The 20,203-nt window shown below is 46.0% G+C and overlaps 1 protein-coding gene across 7 annotated transcripts in view; it reads left to right on the plus strand.

Moving 5' to 3' along the window:
- The first annotated feature begins 1,647 nt into the window (after window positions 1–1,647).
- The window catches only part of LOC102946203 (uncharacterized oxidoreductase YjhC), a 69,130-nt gene continuing 50,574 nt past the window's right edge, over window positions 1,648–20,203 (plus strand). For 4 of the 7 annotated variants that reach the window (XR_005227284.2, XM_037912077.1, XM_043525018.1 and 1 more), the window contains exons 1-2: window positions 1,648–1,794; window positions 2,896–3,012. Coding sequence is in view for 6 of the 7 variants with exons in the window: in XM_037912077.1 (XP_037768005.1) it covers window positions 2,920–3,012 (93 nt within the window). In the remaining variant the exon portion in view is untranslated. Of the gene's footprint in view, window positions 1,795–2,163; window positions 2,259–2,381; window positions 2,523–2,895; window positions 3,013–20,203 lie in introns of those variants that run through there. The other 3 variants (XM_037912080.2, XM_043525017.1, XM_043525016.1) reach the window with 3 other exon arrangements.

The raw sequence follows: 20,203 nt of genomic DNA on the forward strand, positions 1-20,203 counted from the left end.
AATGCTGATGCATCAATGTCCTAACCGATAAAGCACAAGATGGGGTACCAGTTGGCATCTACTACAGACCATCAGATCACGTCAGAGAGCAGGATAACCAGGAGTCTGTACTTGGACCAGTCCTGTTCAATATAGTCATAAATGATCTGGAAAAAGGGGTAAACAGTGAGGTGGCAAAATGTACAGACTATACAAAATTGCTCCAGGTAGTTAAGTCCAAAGCAGACTGCAAAGAGCTACAAAGGGATCTCACAAAACTGGGTGACTGGGCACCAAAATGGCAGAGGACATTCCGTGTTAATAAATGCAAAGCAATGCACATTGGAAAACAGAATCCCAACAAAATGATGGGGGTCTTCATTTGCCCTCTTGATAGCTGGTATAAATGCACCCCTTGCTGGTGGCAGTTTTTCTCTGCCTGCTTGGAAACATCCCCGAAAGGAATTCTGAAAGCCTTGTAGTGTTGGCCTTCCAGTGGTAAACTTGGCGTAGGACTATCTCCAGTGTGTTTACGACCTCAACAGTGAGGGTCTGAACTGTTCCACCGCCGGCAGAGTGAGGGAGGAGAGTCTCCGGCAGCTGAATCAAACGCCTGCCAGCACGACCTTCCAGGCGTGTCCCAGCCTGCCGGAGTGTGAAGACGTGGAGGTGCAGCGTCTGCTAATGGTCCACGTGATCGGACACATCTGAGGGACACGCCCCTTCTCTTTCCCAGCAGGCACAGAGCCAAAGTCTGGCGACAGGCGGGGCTAGCGCGTCTCAACGAGCACCACAGATCCCTGCCTTGCGCAAAACGCGAGAGTTTCGCCTCCCCTCGTATGCGGCACTGACGGCCCGCAGCATAATTCCCCCGCCCCCTCGGCTCCCCCCCCCGCCGCCGCCACAGCCCCTCCCCCCGCCACAGCCCCGCCCCCTCGGCTCCACCCCCGCCACAGCCCCGCCCCGCCCCCCGCCACAGCCCCGCCCCCTCGGCTCCCCCCCCCCGCCACAGCCCCGCCCCTCCCCCTGCCACAGCCCTGCCCCCTCGGCTCCCCCCCCCCGCCACAGCCCCGCCCCCTCGGCTCCGCCCCCGCCACAGCCCCCCCCCTCCCCCCGCCACAGCCCGGCCCCCTCGGCTCCGCCCCCCGCCACAGCCCCGCCCCCTCGGCTCCCCCCCCCCGCCACAGCCCCGCCCCCTCGGCTCCGCCCCCGCCACAGCCCCCCTCCGCCCCCCGCCACAGCCCCGCCCCCTCGGCTCCCCCCCCCGCCACAGCCCCGCCCCCTCGGCCCCGCCCCCGCCACAGCCCCGCCCCTCCCCCCGCCACAGCCCCGCCCCCTCGGCTCCCCCCCGCCACAGCCCCGCCCCCTCGGCTCCCCCCCCCGCCACAGCCCCTCCCCCCCGCCACAGCCCCGCCCCCTCGGCTCCGCCCCTGCCGCAGCACCGCCCCGCCCCGCCCCCCTCGGCCCAGCAGGCACCGTCCGGGCCTTGGCCGCCCGTAATGCCGCGAGCCGGCCACCGCAGCGCGGCCCCGAGAGGCGACAGGGCCGCGGGCGGCGGGTCACGACAACAGTCAATACGGCTTCCGGCTCCTGACGGCCATTGGACAGCCGCAGCCCCGCCCAGCCGGCGGCCACGCCCCCTCCAGCGGGCCGCCCGCTACGTTGGCTCATCGGCAACCAATGGGCTCCCGTGCATGCTGTGGCGGCCGCCCTGATTGGCTGCCGGCGCTGCGCGAGCTGCTGGCCGGCTGGTCTCTCGGGCGCCGGGGCTTCCTGTCGGCCGGCGCCTCCGGCTGCGCGCGCTGCCGTCGGCGGGTGAGTCCCGTGAGCCCGGAGAGCGGGGCCCGGCTCGGCTGGACTGCGGCCCGGGGGGCGGGTCTCTGACACCCCCCGCCCCCCCGTTCCCCCCCCTCACGGGGCTGCCGGCCCGGGGGGCGGGTCTCCGAGCCCCCCCCCCCCTCCCGGTCACGGGGCTGCCGGCCCGGGGGGCGGGTCTCCGAGCCCCCTCCCGGTCACGGGGCTGCCGGCCCGGGGGGCGGGTCTCCGAGCCCCCCCCCCTCCCGGTCACGGGGCTGCCGGCCCGGGGGGCGGGTCTCTGACCCCCCCCTTCCCCCCCCCTCCCCCCACGGGTAGGTGTTGGCCTCGGGCTTAGGAGATCCGGGTTCTGTTCTCTGCTCTCACACAGAGTCCAATGTGACTTGGTTGAGGCATTTCGGCTCAGAAATGTCATGGTATTTAGGAGTGGGTGTGCTCAGCATTGCAATTCCTAGTTAATTTAGGTACTTAAGTCTCATTGTCTAATCCCAGCAGGAGAGTGGGGTGGGGGGAGGTATTTTTTCATGCTTTGTGTGTATAAAAAGATCTTCTACACTTTCCACACTATGCATCCGATGAAGTGAGCTGTAGCTCACGAAAGCTTATGCTCAAATAAATTCGTTAGTCTCTAAGGTGCCACAAGTCCTCCTTTTATTTTTGCGAATACAGACTAACACGGCTGTTACTCTGAAACCTGTCAAATCCTATTGACTGTCAAAATGAGAGACGTAAGTTTCTAAATCAGCTAGGCATTGATGATAACATTAGAGATATCCTAATGCATGCATATGAAGCAATGGAATGTAGGTTCCATGCATAACTTCAATTCTGGTACTTCCTAACTTTTTAGTGTATAACTTTGTGACCTTAAACTTCAGCTTGCCTGAGGAAGAAGGAAACAAAATATGCGGTGAGGGAGGGAGGGAGGGAAAAGGAAGCATCTGTGGGGCAGTGGGGAGGGCATTTCTGAGAATTCATGCTCTATAGGTTTATATCTGATAGTACTGACATCAGCCTTACTTAATCATAATAAAAATAAATACACCTAATATCGGTGGGATTTTTAACCTAGATGATTCTAAAACATTGTCTTATTTCTAGTTCCAGGTAGATGACTGAGCAGAGATGCCTCCTTGTGTAACTGTTCTGATCATTGGAGCTGGATGCCGGGGAAAACACTACTCTTATTTTGCTGTGCATTTTCCCAATCGAATGAAGGTAAAGATGTCATATGCTGTCAACATTTTTCAAGGGTCATGTGTTTTATGGTTGTTAATTTGAGCAGAGTTCTTGAATTGCAGCAATCACCATATAAAACGTGAGGTAAATTACTTTAAGTGTTTGAAAGTTGTTAATGAGAAAACAGATCTTTTCCTGATATCTTATTGTTTTATTGGTTCATAACTCATAACAGCAGGAATTTTAAATTTCAAACAGAGCATTCGCAATGCATTGTGTTAGAAAAGTGATGGTTTTCGACTACTGTATTTAGCTTCTTAAAGTGCTGTATTGAGTGTGAGCACTTTTTTGTTTTTTCCTTAAGTTTAAAGTTCAGAATTGCAGGTAGAGCCCCTGTGCATGCATGCGCTGCTGGGGAACCATAGCCTGTTTTTAGAGAAGGTTAAGCTGGAGCATTTACGAGCAATCTGACAAAACACTCTTTTGAAGTTGGACTCTCTTCCCTCCTCTTTCACTATCCTACATGAGAGAGGTGGTTTGATTTAGATCACACTTGCTAAAAAAAACAAGTCCCCTTTGGGCATTTGTACTTACCTGCAGCAGTTATAGGTCCGACTGCAAGTGAGCAATTGGTGAAGGAGAAAAAGAACAAGGGACACAGAGCTGGTGTTCAATTGCACTACTAGAAAAATGCTTGACATCATATTCTCCAACCATTAAATTACATTGAGCACAGTCTAAAGAAGCTCTTGACTAAGTCAACAGTAAATTTAAGACTTAAAGGCCAAAGTCTGGGCCGTGCCCACAGCACCGCCTTAGTCCGTGTTATAGGACATGCGGGTTTTGGCTGGTGGATCTGAGAGCACCCTTTCCAACAGCTAGCAGTGGTGTAATTATCCTCATATCCCTTTAAAGTAGCAATAGAGGTTGTGATAATCAAGGACATTGAGGAGCAGAGGTCTAATCCCAGCTCCTTGTTAGACACACCAGGAGCTTACTCTGCCATCGTACCCCCTTCAGTTTAACTGTGTCAGTAAACCAAACTTTGTTATACAAATGCCAAACTGCCCCCCTCTGTCATGGTACTATGAGAATGAGATTTCCTGCACTTAGTTTTTGCTCTGCTGTCCACTTCTGATCAGTGCTGACAGCAGTGAGTGGCGGTGGAGTGACCATGGCACAGGATAGGATTCTCCTGTGCAGCAAGATGCCTGCAGTTGTTCGCTCTTCCTGCCAGGACTGTGGCTATTTTCAAGGTGTGGCGCTTGCTAATCTTACTTAGAGTGTCCCACTGATCTTGCTAATCACTTGTTTGGGAGGGGGCAATGGCATGCAGAGACCCTAACCTTCGACACATGCTGTTTAACGTACAGTCAGTTGCTAATAAGACAATTGCCACCTGTATTCTGGTAATGGATAAGATGCTTGGCCTTTTGTGTATTACTAAAATAAACTGGAGGATCCTGTTAGTCCTGTGATGACTTGGTTTGCTCCAGTGGAATAACCAGTGCAAATGTAAGCCTCAGGAGGATCAGCAAGAGTTTGTGACTATGGCTTTTGCCTCCGCACCTTGCGAGGTCTCAGAGCCCGGACTCCAGACTGAGATTGAACATCTACACCGCAGTTAAAAAGCCCTGCAGCCTGAGCCCTGTGAGCGTGAGTCAGATGACATGGGCCAGCTATGGGTGTTTAATTGCAACGTAGACATACACTCAGACAGCAATGACAACTCTTTGTGTACTAGAAGAATGTCTTCCATGGTTGGTTAAAGTCAGTAACAAGATTTCAGACCCATTATTACAAGAAACTGTTAATGATTTTCTTGTTGAGGGCAACAGGCTGTCTGAGGTCTTACAAATAGCTATTTGATTTGCTCTAGAAATTCACCAACTATATCAGTCTTGAATTTTTTTTAAATGGAAGATTGAGAAGGTGGTGGTGGGTTTTGTTTTGTTTACAGCTGCACTAATCTCGTTCAATTTCCAGGGTCCCTATCAATCTGGCTTTACATCTGGAAATGGAAGTGACAGTATTGTATTGACAGTTGATCTCTAGTAAGATGCCAAGCTGATTCTACTAATTATTTTTGCCTTTTGATGCCATTCACTACTGAGGCTTTTACCCTCCTGTAGATTCTTGTAGGGATAGACAAAATGACCCTTTAGTGGTTCCTTCCTCCCTCTGTACAAGATACAGAGGATAGTGTTGGGCAACTGCTGCTCCTTCCCAAGGGCTCCTGCACAGAGCATTCTTGATGCCCCTCCTGTTCAATGTGTATGTGAAGCCACCTGGGGAAATAGTGTAACATTATGGGCTGAAATGTCATCACTATGATGTTGGTGATAGTAACTAGAGGAGAGAGTCTGGTCAATGTCCATGCTAATTGAGTGGGTTTTGCCTCCCTCTTGCCAATATGCTTTGCAGGTCTCTGGCAGGCCTGTTTGGCCCATCGCTGTTACTGAATTCTTAGTGCTTTTGATCACTATGCCTGACCAGATGGTTGTGATTGCTCCCCTCATGTGGACTTGGTGATAGTTGCACGTCTGTGACGCTGTATGGAATATGGGAGACACATTATGATACTGTTGATACCAATATTATAAAGTTGCAAGGAATCTGACCAGATATGCCATGTGAGTTATCTGCGAAAATGTTACCATTTGCCATGTTAATCTTGTTTATATGTTTCTATCACCTTTGTATTGTAAGTTATAGATATGTGGGGTATGTATGTGTTTCAAAACTTATGCTCTGTTTCTGGGTGACCCCCCAGACAGATTGGCATCAGCACTGCCTAGCCTGTTCAATGGCCCATCAGGGATCATCAGCTGTACAGTGAACTCATTGAAAGACCAGGGACTACACCTGATAAGTCAGCAAGCCACGTAGGGGGTATGCCTATGGACAAAGAACTCTAAGGCTTTGCCATGTGCTGTGATGCTTGTGTTTGGAACAAAGGAAGCACAAGCTTCATGGCAAAAGAATATAAAAGGCAACTGGATCATCTCCATTTTGTCTTCAATCCTGCTTCTTACCTCTGGAGTAACTCTTCTGCAAACTGAAGCTCTGAACAAAGAACTGAATGACCCATCCAAGCTGTAGATGTGTTCCAGAGGGACTTTCAAGCCAGCAAACTCACCAATACTGTGAAGAACCTGATATATGGACTTTGAAGTCTTTGTATGTATGTAACTGCTTTACCATTTAACCGCTCTCTCTTCTTGTTCTTGCTTTTGTCTGTATAATAAACCTTTAGTTTTAGATGCTAACGGACTGGCTGGCAGCTTGGTATTTTGGGTAAGATCCAACCTAATATTGACCTGGCAATGTGGCTGACACTTTGGGATTCAGAAGAACATTTTGTATAGTGAGAAGAGTTTTTTAAATAACTCCTCACCTTACTGCACCTAGGTGCTGATTGGGAGCCAGAGAACTGGAATGCATTAAGGGGGCTGTTTGGTTTCTCTTTTTGCTTCTGGATAACCAGTGTGAGGATCAGAAGTGTTACCTGGCCTTGGGACCAGCCAAGGAATGAGGCTAGACAAAGGTCGAACTAGAACAGCACCAAGGTTTATTGATTGGCGTTGCGCGAAACTTGTGTGTTATGGCTATACTCACACATCCATCACATTCATGCTGGCAGGCTGCAGGCACAGGTGTAGATTGGTTTCAGTTTCGCAGGTGGCTGAGGCTGGCTAGGCGACAGCTGCTTGGAGATCGGCCGTGAGGCAACAAGAGTCCCCAAAGTCCCCTTGGATCCGCGGGAGGGCTCTACTGCTTCTGGTCCGGTCCTGAATTTAGCATGCTGTTACATTTCCTTGTTGGTACCCCTGACCTGGCCGCCCGTCTCGAGATTTATACCTTCATCAAGATAATACCCTGGTTCCATAAAAGGCGATATTTGCCTCTTTGTTTTGCCATTGGCTGTTACTCACTCACACTATCTCACTCATTCCTTATATTAATCGATTACATATTCAGAAGCATGAATACAATTGACTGTATAGAGCTATGCAGCTTAAAGCAAGCATCTAACATCATTGGGGACTGTCCGCTGCTCATGACTTTGTAACGGCATAACAGCAAACTGTGCAGACTGCACCTGAAAGAGCAAGTGGGGGTGGGGGCGCGCATCCAGCTACAAGAAGCACAGTTTATGACTGGGGAGTTTAACTTCAGTGTTACTCCCAAGACTGGTGGGTATTTGCTCTCCCTTTGCAGCTTTCCCTGACCTTGGCATTTCCAATGAGGGCTGCCCCAGGCACCTCTGTGCCACAATGTCTTTGACGTGCTTCCAGGTCCAAATCAAGTTGGTCAGGTTTTTTTTAAACCTTGAATGATCTGGGATCAAGTTGTCTGAGAGACCTCTTGTCCTATACTCCATCACAGCAATGGAAATCATTTGGGATACAGTTGTTCTCTGGAGCCTATGGGAGGGTATCCTTGGTAGAGGGTCTCCACCTTTTGAATTTGCTCCACTTGATGGTTCAACATCAGACTTAATTATCTGATTTGATGTTTGGTTGGTTTTGTTTGCTAGCTTGGTTTTTATTTTCATTATTTTTGTTGCAATTTAAAGGGAGTTTCCAACAGTAAATGGTGTGGTGTTTTATTCAGTCAAGTTTTAAATACCCCAAATGATGTGGCTTCAGTGGGGGGATACTTCTACAACCTATTAAATATGATTGTCAGGAAGTTTTTCCTGAAATTCAGCCTAAAATTTTCTTTGCTAAGTTTCATTTCCTGACTCCTAGGTTTAAGTGTTTGCAGTGTTTTGAATATGTAAAATGCTGTGTTGTTTTTTATTTTATTGTTGCTAATAGTGACCCCTTGATTTAGGCTTCCTAAACTTACTCATTATGAAAGATTTTTGTGGCCTCTTTTTGAGGAAACACTAAGCCCTCCATTGTGAACAACAGGTCTTTGGAAATTGGCATGGGCAAAACCCTAGGCTAGAGATGTGCCTTTCGTTTGTCCAGGGTGGATAAAAATTCCTGATTTATTTAAAAAAAAAAAAAAAAAAAAGGGGGGGGTGTATTTAAATCAGATTTTTAAATTTGAATATTTAAAATTAAATTGGAAATTGTGATGAACGAGGGTAAACCTTTAACTTACTATAATAATGTATTGTAAACTTAAAAAAATTAAGCAATATGTGTTTGTTAAATTTTAAAGAAAGTCAAATCACTGAACTGGTGAACTGGGCAAGTCACTGGCTAAACACTTGGACTAGAATTAGCTGAAGTGCTACACCAGCTTTTAACAGCAGTTGTCTTTTCTGCAAGTGTGGAGAGAATATTTTCAGTTGGTGACTATAAGTCATTCAAAGAGGCCAGTGGGAGTTGAAAAAGCTGAAAAGCTTGTTTCCTCTTCCAATCTAGGAGTAAAAACTAGTTTTGAGAGGACATCTAATAGTTCTAAAATCTTGAAGGATGTTTCTGGTCATCACAATCAGTTCAATTCGTTAACTACAGATGATACTTTGTTTAATTAATCATGTAGTCTTAAATGCAAAACATGTTTTGATAAACATTCTTCTTAAATGTGCCAGATACATAAGAGACTTTTTTTATTAGTTAAATAAGACTAAATTGCTGAGGTTTTTTGTATGTTTTAATTGAATTTGAATTTCAGCTTGATAAAAATCACAAGTAAAATAATTAGGGCATGTCTACACTACAAAGTTAAGTTAACATAAGGCAGCTTATAGTGACCGAACTATGGAAGCATACCCACTGCAATGCTCTTCCTGCTGCTTTAACTCACCGGCTATGCCGACCTGGATGAGAGGCAGAGCTTTCTGCAACCTAGTTAGAGTGAGGCAGTATCTGTCTAGATGTTGCTTATGTTGCCTTAAGTGGCTCCAGGAGATGTCCTGCAATGCTCACTGTGACCGCTCTGGTCACCATTTTCAACTCCGCTTCCCTGCAGCCAGGTAGAATGTCCCATCCTCTGTAAAGCTCCAGGAAGCTTTGAAATTATTCTTCCTGTTTGCTGGGCCTGGAGCGCTCACCTAGCAACTGCCCAGCTGACTGCTGGCTCCATGCAGCGAATGTGCTCCTGCCTGGAGTACACGGGAGATAGTGGATCTCCTGGGTCTGTGAGGAGAGGAGGCTGTGCAATCACAGCTCTGGTCCAGCCGCAGAACTTTGATATCTATGGCAAGATTGCTTGGGGCGTGGTGGAGAAGGGCTATGGCAGGGACACGCTGCAGTGCAGTGTACAAATCAAGGAGCTGTGGCAGGCATACCAGAAGGTGAGGCAGGCAAATAGACGCTCTGGTGCGGAGCTACAAACATACTGCTTCTACAGGGAGCTGCATGCCGTCCTTGGCAGCGAGCCTACCTCCATCCCCAAGAGCCCTGTGGGTACTTCAGGGCTGGAGTTGCTGGTCACCGGAGTAAACACAGAGGATGACGTGTTGGATGAGGAAGTGGAGGCGGAGGAGAATGGGGGACAGGCAACAGGGAGATCCAGTGGCATGGAGAGCCAGGATCTCCTTTTGAGTCCTGAGCAGTCTAGCTAATCCGAGCAGTCCAACCCTGTCAAGCCGGATGCAGGGGAGGGAAGCTCTAGTAAGCACTCTTCTTCAATACTGCAGGGATACATCTGCTCAAGTACTGCTTTTTCAGCTGGGCTACAAGCGGTAGTGAAATAACCAGCGCGGAAACAGGTGCTATCTGCTTCTCACTCCCCTGTACAGCTGGGCAGAGGGGGCCCTGCGGAAGCATTTGTTTATGCACAATGTGATGTCCCATGAATCCTCCATAGAGATCTCTAGGAAAGTTTCCTAGAGGTAATCTGCAATCCTCTGCTGAAGGTTTTTTATAAAAGGAAAATGATATAGATGAGAGCTAGAATTGGTTAAATGGAATCAATTACATACATTAATGGCAAAGTTCTTGGTTCAGGCTTGCAGCAGTGATGGAGTAAATTGCAGGTTCAAGTCAAGTCTCTGGAGGACATTCACAAGCTGGGATGGGTCTTTCAGTCCTTGGTTCAAAGCTTCAGTATAGCAAAGTCCCTCCAGAGGTATGAAGCAGGGTTGAAGACAAGATGGAGATGAGGCATCAGCCTTTTATAGTCTTTTCCAGGTGTAAGAACTCCTCTTTGTTCTTACTGTGGAATATTACAGCAAAATGGAGTTTGGAGTCACATGGGCAAGTCTTTGCTAAGTCACAAGGCATATCTGCCGTGTCTCTGTGAGTCAGTTGTATAGCTGCTGGTCCTTAATGGGCCATGAAGCAGGCTAGGCAGAGCTGACACTAACTTGCCTGGGGCGTCACCTAGAAGCATAGCATAAGTTTGAAATACAGACAGTATAGAGCCAATATTCATAACTTTAACTACAAAAATGATACACACAGACAGCATAATCATAACCAGCAAACCATAACCTTGTCTTAGACACCTTATTTGACCCCCTTTATACAAGATTTGGTGCCCCTTCAGGACCTTGGTTGCAACAATGATCTGTTCGGTCCCAGATTATGTCAATAACGTCACAGTGTGGATGTAGGGAGGTCCCAGAATGCAGTTCTCTGTTGGCCGCAAAGGGAGGCGAGCGTGGATCTGTTGAGCTTGAAGGTCAATGAGAGTCTCCAGGATGTCTGTTTGCTGCTTGAGAAACGCTGTCATCTCCTGCTGCATGTCACTCTCCATTTCCTGCACTTTTCTCTAGTATGCACTATCCCTGTCCATTCTGTTTGCGAGCATGATCCTCCAAGCCCTCTGCTTGGTATCCACAGCACCAGAGGCTTTCAGGATCTCTTAGAACATGTCATCCCATGTCGTCTTCCTTCTCCTTATCTGGCTGAGCTTTTCTGTGGGTGTGCATGGAGAGACCCTTAAAGCAATGTTTCCAGCTGTAAAAGCTACAATTAGGGCTGTCAAGTGATTAAAAAAATTAATCACGATTAATCGCACTAAACTACAATAGAATACCATTTATTTTAAATATTTTTGGATGTTTACTACTTTTTCAAATATACTGATTTGAATTACAACACAGAATGCAATGTGTACCGTGCTCACTTTATATTTTTATTACAAATATTTGCACTGTAAAAACAAAAAAAATTGTATTTTTCAATTCACCTCATACAAGTACTGTAGTGCAATCTCTTTATCATGAAAGTTGAACTTACAAATGTAGAATTATGTTAAAAAAACTGTATTAAAAAATAAAACAATGTAAAACTTTAGAGCCTACAAGTCCTCTCAGTCCAACTTCTTGGTCAGCCAATCACTCAGACAAGCAAGGTTAGTTACAATTTGCAGGAGATAATGCTGCCTCTTCTTGTTTACAATGTCACCTGAAAGTGAGAGCAGGAGTTCGCATGGCACTGATGTAGCTAGTGTTGCAAGTTATTTACATGCCAGATGCGCTAAAGATTCATATGTCCCTTCATGCTTCAACCACCATTCCACAGGACATGCTTCCATGCTGATGATGGGTTCTGCTTGATAATGATCCAAAGCAGTGCAGACTGACACGTGTTCATTTTCATCATCTGAGTCAGGTGCATCCAGCAGGAGGTTGATTTTATTTTTTGGTGGTTTGGGTTCTGAAGTTTCCACATCAGAGTGTTGGTCTTTTAAGACTTCTAAAAGCATGCTCCACACCTCGTCCCTCTCAGACTTTGGACAGCACTTCAGATTCTTAAACCTTGGGTTGAGTGCTGTAGCTATTTTTAGAAATCTGCTGTGAAAGAGTTCTTAAAACGCACATGTGCTGGGTCATCATCCGAGACTGCCATAACATGAAACATATGGCAGAATACAGGTAAAACAGAGCAGGAGACCTACAATTCTCCCCCCAAGGAGTACAGTCACAAATTTAATTGATGCATTTTTTTAATGAGCATCATGAGCATGGAAGCACATCCTCTGCAATGGTGGCTGAAGCATGGAAGGGACATACGAATGTTTAGCATATCTGGCATGTAAATACCTTGTAACACCGGCTACAAACATGCCATGCGAACACCTGCTCTCACTTTCAGGTGACATTGTAAATAAACAGGCAGCAGTATCTCCTGTCAGTGTAAACAAACTTGTTTATCTTAGCGATTGGCAGAATAAGAAGTAGGACTGAATGCACTCGTAGGCTCTAAAGTTTTACACTGTTTTGTTTTTGTGTGCAGTTATGTAACCAAAAAAATCTGCATTTTTAAGTTACACTTTCATGACAAAGAGATTGCAGTTCAGTACTTGTCTGCGGTGAATTGAAAAATACAATTCTTTTGTTTATCATTTTTACAGTGCAAATATTTGTAATAAAAAATAATAGTATAAAGTGAGCACTCTGCACTTTCTATCCGGTGTTGTAATTGAAAGCAGTATTGAAAATGTAGAAAAACAGCCAAAAATGAATGTCAATTGGTATTCTATTGCTATAAATGCGATTAATTGCGATTAATTTTTTTGAGTTAATTGCGTGAGTTAACTGTGCTTAATTGACAGCCCTAGCTACAACATACAGAAGTACTGTTGTGAGTGTATTCACTCCCCTTGAGCCGCAAGATTTACAAGCACTACATTCTCTTCTGCTTAGGATTCATAGAGCACAGCGGCAGTCCCAGCCCCAGTGAGTACGGCCCAGAGGGTAGGGGGCAAGATGGCACAATAAGGGGGGAAATCACGGGCATGAGTATATGTGGATAGGGCAATTGCATTGAATACTGGCACCGTTTTCCACAGGTAGTGGTGACTTTATCTGATATCTCACTCTTAAGGGCACGGAAGCTGAAACGGAACAGCTCCTGCACCTTGTGGCTGCAGACCAGGTCCATATGCTGCTAGTCTGTGTGCTGCAATGATCCCTGCTGAATTAATTGCTGAGTTGCTTGGGAAAGTGTCCTACCACTGCGGAAGAAATAAGGCCGCTCTCCCCAGGAACCTTTGGCAGAGGATTGCAGACTACCTCTGGGAAAGTTTCCTCGAGATCTCTATGGAGGATTCATGGGACATCCCAGTGCACATACAAACTGTTCCACAGGGATCTCTCTGTGGCCTGGGGTAGCCCTCACTGGAAATGCTAAGGTTAGGGCAGGCTGCAAAAGGGAGAGCAGATACTCCCAAGACTGGTGGGTAACACTGAAGTTAAACTTCCCAACCAGTCACACAAACTGTGCTTCCGATCCCTCACGCTGGTTATCAAGAAGCAAAAAAGAAACGACACAGCGCCCTTGTCATAAATATAAAGGGAAGGGTAAACACCTTTAAAATCCCTCCTGGCCAGAGGAAAAACCCTTTCACCTGTAAAGGGTTAAGAAGTTAGGATAACCTCGCTGGCACCTGACCAAAATGACCAATGAAGAGACAAGATACTTTCAAAGCTGGAGGCGGGGAGAAACAAAGGTTCTCTCTGTGTGATGCTTTTGCCGGGAACAGAAAAGGAATGGAGTCTTAGACCTTAGTAAGTAATCTAGCTAGGTATGTGTTAGATTCTGATTTCTTTAAATGGCTGAGAAAATAAGCTGTGCTGAATGGAATGGATATTCCTGTTTTTGTGTCTTTTTGTAACTTAAGGTTTTGCCTAGAGGGATTCTCTATGTGTTGAATCTAATTACCCTGTAAGGTATTTACCATCCTGATTTTACAGGGGTGATTCTTTTTACTTTTTCTTCTATTAAAATTCTTCTTTTAAGAACCTGATTGCTTTTTCATTGTTCTTAAGATCTAAGGGTTTTGGGTCTGTGTTCACTTATGCAAATTGGTGAGGATTTTTATGAAGCCTTCCCCAAGAAAGGGGGTGTAGGGTTTGGGGAGGATTTTGGAGGGAAAGACGTTTCCCAGCGGGCTCTTTCCCTGTTATATATTTGTTAGATGCTTGGTGGTGGCAGCAATAAAGTCCAAGGGCAAAAGGTAAAATAGTTTGTACCTTGGGGAAGTTTTAACCTAAGCTGGTAAAAATAAGCTTAGGGGGTTTTCATGCAGGTCCCCACATCTGTACCCTAGAGTTCAGAGTGGGGAAGGAACCTTGACATCCCTTTATTGCATTCCAGTTTTCTGGCTCCGAGTCAGCACCTAGGTCCAGTACAGCGAGAAGTTATTTTAAACTCTGTACACATATACAAAATGTTCTTCTGACCCCAAAGGGTCAGCCACGTTACCAGATCAGTATAGGTTTGGAGCTTACTCAAAATACCACGCTGCCAACCAATCCTTTAGTGTCTAAAACTAAAGGTTTATTATAAAGAAAAAAGAACAAGAAGAGAGTTGTTAAATGGTAAAACAGTCACATACATACAAAGCCTTCAAAGTACATGTATCAGGTTCCTAGCAGTATTGGTGAGTTTGCTGGCTTGACAGTCCCTCTGGAACACATCCACAACTTGGATGGGTCATTCAGTTCTTTGTTCAGAGCTTCAGTTTGTAGAAGAGTTACTCCAGAGGTAAGAAGCAGGAACAAAGACAAAATGGAGAAGATGCAGCTGCCTTTTATAGTCTTTTGCCATGCGGCCTGTGCTTCCTTTGTTTTAAACACAAGCTGCCTAGCACATGGCTTGAAAGCCTTAGAGTTCTGTCCATCAGCAGGTCCCTGCATGCCTTGCTGAGTCATAAGGGTATCTGCCTTCTCTCAATGGGTCAGTTGTATAAACTGATGGTCCTTAATGGGCTATCAAGCAGGCTAGGCAGTGCTGCTGCCAAACTGCCTGGGGGTATCACCCAGAAGCATAGCACAAGTTTTGTAATACAGACATACATACGTATCTGTAACCCAAAATACAAAGGTGATACAAACACATAAATGAGATTCTCATATCTGGCAAATTATAACATTTTTGCAGATATTTTACATGGCATATCTGGCATAACTCATTGCAATTTTATAATATTGGTATGAATAATATCCTAAAGTGTCCCCCAGATCCAATACAGCATCACACCTTGTGCCTAGCTATACAGGGAAATGAGAAGCAGATCAAGACTCTACCTCAATTGGTTATTTCACTACCTCTTTTAACACGATAAAAAAGAGTAAATGAACAGATGTGTCCCTGCAATATGCGTGTCCCTGCACACTTACCAGCTGTTCCTTTCCCTGCCTCAGGCTTACTTGTGCTGGACTGTATGGACTGGCTCAAATGCTCTGGAGTCAAAAAGAGGTCCTGGCTCACTGCGACACTGGATCCCCCGGTTGCCTGTATTCCATTCTCCTCCTCCTACTTCCTCCTCCAACACCTCGTTCTCAGGGTTCACTCCGGTGGCCCATCGAATCATAGAACTGGAAGGGACCTTAAGAGGTCATCTAGTTCCCTGCACTCATGGCAGGACTAAGTATTATCTAGACCATTCCTGACAGGTGTTTGTCCAACCTGCTGTCATAAATATAAAGGGAAGGGTAAACACCTTTAAAATCCCTCCTGGCCAGAGGAAGAGCCCTTTCACCTGTAAAGGGTTAAGAAGCTAGGATAACCTCGCTGGCACCTGACCAAAAAGACCAATGAAGAGACAAGATACTTTCAAAGCTGGAGGGGGGAAGAAACAAAGGGTCTGGGTCTGTCTGTGTGATGCTTTTGCTGGGGACAGAACAGGAATGGAGTCTTAGAACTTAGTAAGTAATCTAGCTAGATATGCGTTAGATTCTGATTTCTTTAAATGGCTGAGAAAATAAGCTGTGCTGAATGGAATGTATAGCCCTGTTTTTGTGTCTTTTTGTAACTTAAGGTTTTGCCTATAGGGATTCTCGATGTTTTGAATCTAATTACCCTGTAGAATCGTAGAATATCAGGGTTGGAAGGGACCTCAGGAGGTCATCTAGTCCAACCCCCTGCTCAAAGCAGGACCAATCCCCAACTAAATCATCCCAGCCAGGGGTTTGTCAAGCCTGACCTTAAAAATATCTAAGGAAGGAGATTCCACCACCTCCCTAGGTAACGCATTCCAGTGTTTCACGACCCTCCTAGTGAAAAAGTTTTTCCTAATATCCAAACTAAACCTCCCCCACTGCAACTTGAAACCATTACTCCTTGTTCTGTCATCAGCTACCACTAAGAACAGTCTAGATCCATCCTCTTTAAACTCCCTTTCAGGTAGTTGAAAGCAGCTATCAAATCCCCCCTCATTCTTCTCTTCCGCAGACTAAACATCCCCAGTTCCCTCAGCCTCTCCTCATAAATCATGTGTTCCAGTCCCCTAATCATTTTTGTTGCCCTCTGCTGGACTCTTTCCAATTTTTCCACATCCTTCTTGTAGTGTGGGACCCAAAACTGGACACAGTACTCCAGAGGCGGCCTCACCAATGCCGAATAGAGGGGAATGATCTCGTCCCTCGATCTGCTAGCAATGACCCTACTTGTACATCCCAAAATGCCATTGGCCTTCTTGGCAACAAGGGCACACTGTTGACTCCTATCCAGCTTCTCGTCCACTGTAACCCCTAGGTCCTTTTCTGCAGAACTGCTGCCAAGCCATTCGGTCCCTAGTCTGTAGAGGTGCATGTGATCCTTCCATCCTAAGTGCAGGACTCTGCACTGGTCCTTGTTAAACCTCATCAGATTTCTTTTGGCCCAATCCTCTAATTTGTCTAGGGCCCTCTGTATCCTGTCCCTATCCTCCAGCATATCTACCTCTCCTCCCAGTTTAGTGTCATCTGCAAACTTGCTGAGGGTGCAATCCACACCATCCTCCAGATCATTAATGAAGATGTTGAACAAAACCGGCCAGAGGACCGACCCTTGGGGCACTCCACTTGATACCGGCTGCCAACTAGACATGGAGCCATTGATCACTACCCGTTGAGCCCGACAATCTAGCCAACTTTCTATCCACCTTATAGTCCATTTATCCAGCCCATACTTCTTTAGCTTGCTGGCAAGAATATTGTGGGAGACATGTCAAAAGCTTTGCTAAAATCAAGGAACAACACGTCCACCGCTTTCCCCTCATCCCCTCATACCTCATGTAAGGTATTTACCATCCTGATTTTACAGAGGTGATTCTTTTTACTTTTTCTTCGATTAAAATTCTTTTTTTTAAGAAACTGAATGCTTTTTTCATTGTTCTTAAGATCCAAGGGTTTGGGTCTGTGGTCACCTATGCAAATTGGTGAGGATTTTTATCAAACCTTCCCCAGGAAGAGGGGTGCAAGGTTTTGGTGAGGATTTTGGGGGGAAAGACCTTTCGAAATGGGCTCTTTCCTAATAAAATAAAACCGGTTAGACGTTTCGTGGTGGCAGCGAAAGTCCAAGGGCAAAAGGTAAAATAGTTTGTACCTTGGGGAAGTTTTAACCTAAGCTGGTAAAAGTAAGCTTAGGAGGTTTTCATGCAGGTCCCCACATCTGTACCCTAGAGTTCAGAGTGGGGAAGGAACCTTGACACCTGCTCTTAAAAATCTCCAATGATGGAGATTCAGCAATCTCCCTAGACAATTTATTCCAGTGCTTAACCACCCTGACAGTTAGGAAGTGTTTCCTAATGTCCAACCTAACCTCCCTTGCTGCAATTTAAGCCCATTGTTTCTTGTCCTATCATCAGAGGTTAAGAAAAACAAATTTTCTTCCTCCTCCTTGTAACAAGCTTTTACATACTTGAAGACTGTTACCATGTCCCCTCTCAGTCTTGTCTTTTCCAGAATAAACAAATCCAATTTTTTCAATCTTCCCTCATAGGTCATGTTTGATAGACCTTTCATCATTTTTGTTCTACTTCTCTGGGCTCTCTCCGATTTGTCCACATCCTTCCTGAAATGTGGTGCCTAGAAGTGGACACAATACTCCAGTTGAGGCCTAATCAGCATGGAGTAGAGCAGAAGAATTCCTTCTCGTGTCTTGCTTACAACACTCCTGCTACTACATGCCAGAATGATGTTCGCTTTTTTTGTAACAGTGTCACATTGTTGACTCATATTTAGCTTGTGATCCACTATGACCCCCAGATCCCTTTCCGCAGGACTCCTTCCTAGGCAGTCATTTCCCATTTTGTATCTGTGCAACTGATTGTTCCCTCTGAAATGGAGTGCTTTGCATTTATCCTCATTGAATTTCATCCTGTTTACTTCAGACCATTTCTCCAGTTTGTCCAGATCATTTTGAATTTTAATCCTATCCTCCAAAGCACTTGCAACCCCCCCCCCAGCTTGGTATCATCTGCAAAGTTTATAAGTGTACTCTGTACACCATTATCTAAATCATTGATGAAGATATTGAACAGAACTGGACCCAGAACTGATCCCTGCAGGACCCCACTCATGCCCTTGCAGCATGACTCTGAACCACTGATAACTACTCTTTGGGAATGGTTTTCCAACCAGTTTACATCCACCGTATAGTAGCTCCATCTAGGTTGCATTTCCTTAGTTTGTTTATGAGAAGGTCATGCAAGACAGTATCAAAAGCTTTACTAAAGTCAAGATATACCACATCTATCGCTTCCCCCCATCCACAAGGCTTGGTACCCTGTCAAAGAAAGGTATCGGTTTGGTTTGACACAATTTGTTTTTGACAAATCCATGCTGACTGTTACTTATCACCTTATTATCTTCTAGATATTTGCAAACTGATTGCTTAATTACTTGCTCCATTATCTTTCTGGGTACAGAAGTTAAGCTGACTGGTCTGTAATTCCCTGAGTTGTCCTTATTTCCCTTTTTATAGCTGGGCACTAGATTTGCCCTTTTCCAGTCTTCCGGAATCTCTCCCATCTTCCATGACTTTTCAATGATAATCGCTAATGGCTTAGATATCTCCTCAGTCAGCTCCTTGAGTATTCTAGGATGCATTTCATCAGGCCCTGGTGACTTGAAGACACCTAATTTGTCCAAGTAATTGTTAACTTGTTCTTTCCCTATTTTAGCCTCTTCTGATCCTACCTCATTTTCACTGGCATTCCCTATGTTAGACGTCCAATCACCAACAGCCTTCTTGGTGAAAACCAGAACAAAGAAGTCATTAAGCACCTCTGCCAGTTCCACATTTTCTGTTATTATTTCCCCCCCTCATTGAGAAATGGACCTACCCTGTTCTGGGTCTTCCTCTTGCTTCTAATGTACTTGTAGAATGTTTTCTTGTTACCCGTTATGTCTCTAGCTAGTTTGATCTTGTTTTGTGCCGTGGCCTTTCTAATTTTGTCCCTACATACTTGTGTTATTTGTTTATATTCTTCCTTTGTAATTTGACCTAGTTTCCACTTTTTGTAGGACTCTTCTTTGATTTTTAGATCATTGAAGATCTCCTGGTTAAGCCAGGATGGTCTCTTGCCAGACTTTCTGTCTTTCCTATGCCATGGCATAGTTTGCTCTTCTGCCCTTACTAATGTCTCTTTGAAAAATTGCCAACTGTCTTCAATTGTTTTTCCCCTTAGACTTGCTTCATATGATTCTGACTCCTCCAAAGTATCCACAGGATCCTTGTGGGGGGGTGGGGGGAGGGTTGCTGTAGAGGATGGCATGCAGCTCGTTGTAACGGCAGCATGTTTGCAGCTCTGCACCAGAGTGACTGTTAGCCTCCCTTGCATTCTGAGATGCCTGCTGCAGCTCCTTGACTTTCACGTGGCACTGCTGCGGGTCCCTCATGTAGCCCTGTGATGTTCCCTGTGTTGTCTGGACCAGTGATCCGCTAGGTCACTCCAATCCTTGACCCTGGGAGCCAGTCTTACCCTGCTCTGCTGTGAGAACCCCCACTCCTGGGCTGTTCACGCACAGCCTCTGGCATGTCAGCCACTCCTTGGATTGTGCAACCAAATCACACTAGCCAATATCTCTGGTCCCAGACACAACCCTAGGAACCTTCGTCTTGCAGTCTCCAGTTATGCCCACTGGACCCTGTAAGCTTATATGAGTTTGTTAATTTAAGAAAGAAATTGTACCAGGCTTGTTATCCCAAGGGGAGTTTCTGACATGCTTCAAACCAAACGCACTGCTTCAGGTAGAATAAGCAAACAGATTTATTAACTATAAAGATAGATTTTAAGCGATTATAAGTCAAAGCATATCAAGTCAGATTTGGTCAATTGAAATAAAAACAGAACGCATTCTAAGCTGATCTTAACCCTTTCAGTGCCCTTGCAAACGTAGATGCTTCTCACCACAGGCTGGCTGGTTGCTCTTCAGGCAGGCTCTCCCCTTTGGTCAGCGCTTCAGTCGCTTGGTGGTGGGGTCTGTAGATGTAGCTGTTTCGTGGTGTGCAGGAGGCTCTGGGGGAGGAGCGAGGGCACGGCAGGCCCAGGGGAGGGGGCGGGAAGGAGTGGGGTGGGGGCAGGGCCTGTGGCAGAGCCAGGGGTTGAG

This window comes from Chelonia mydas, chromosome 11, assembly GCF_015237465.2.
Source record: "Chelonia mydas isolate rCheMyd1 chromosome 11, rCheMyd1.pri.v2, whole genome shotgun sequence".
NCBI lineage: Eukaryota > Metazoa > Chordata > Testudines > Cheloniidae > Chelonia > Chelonia mydas.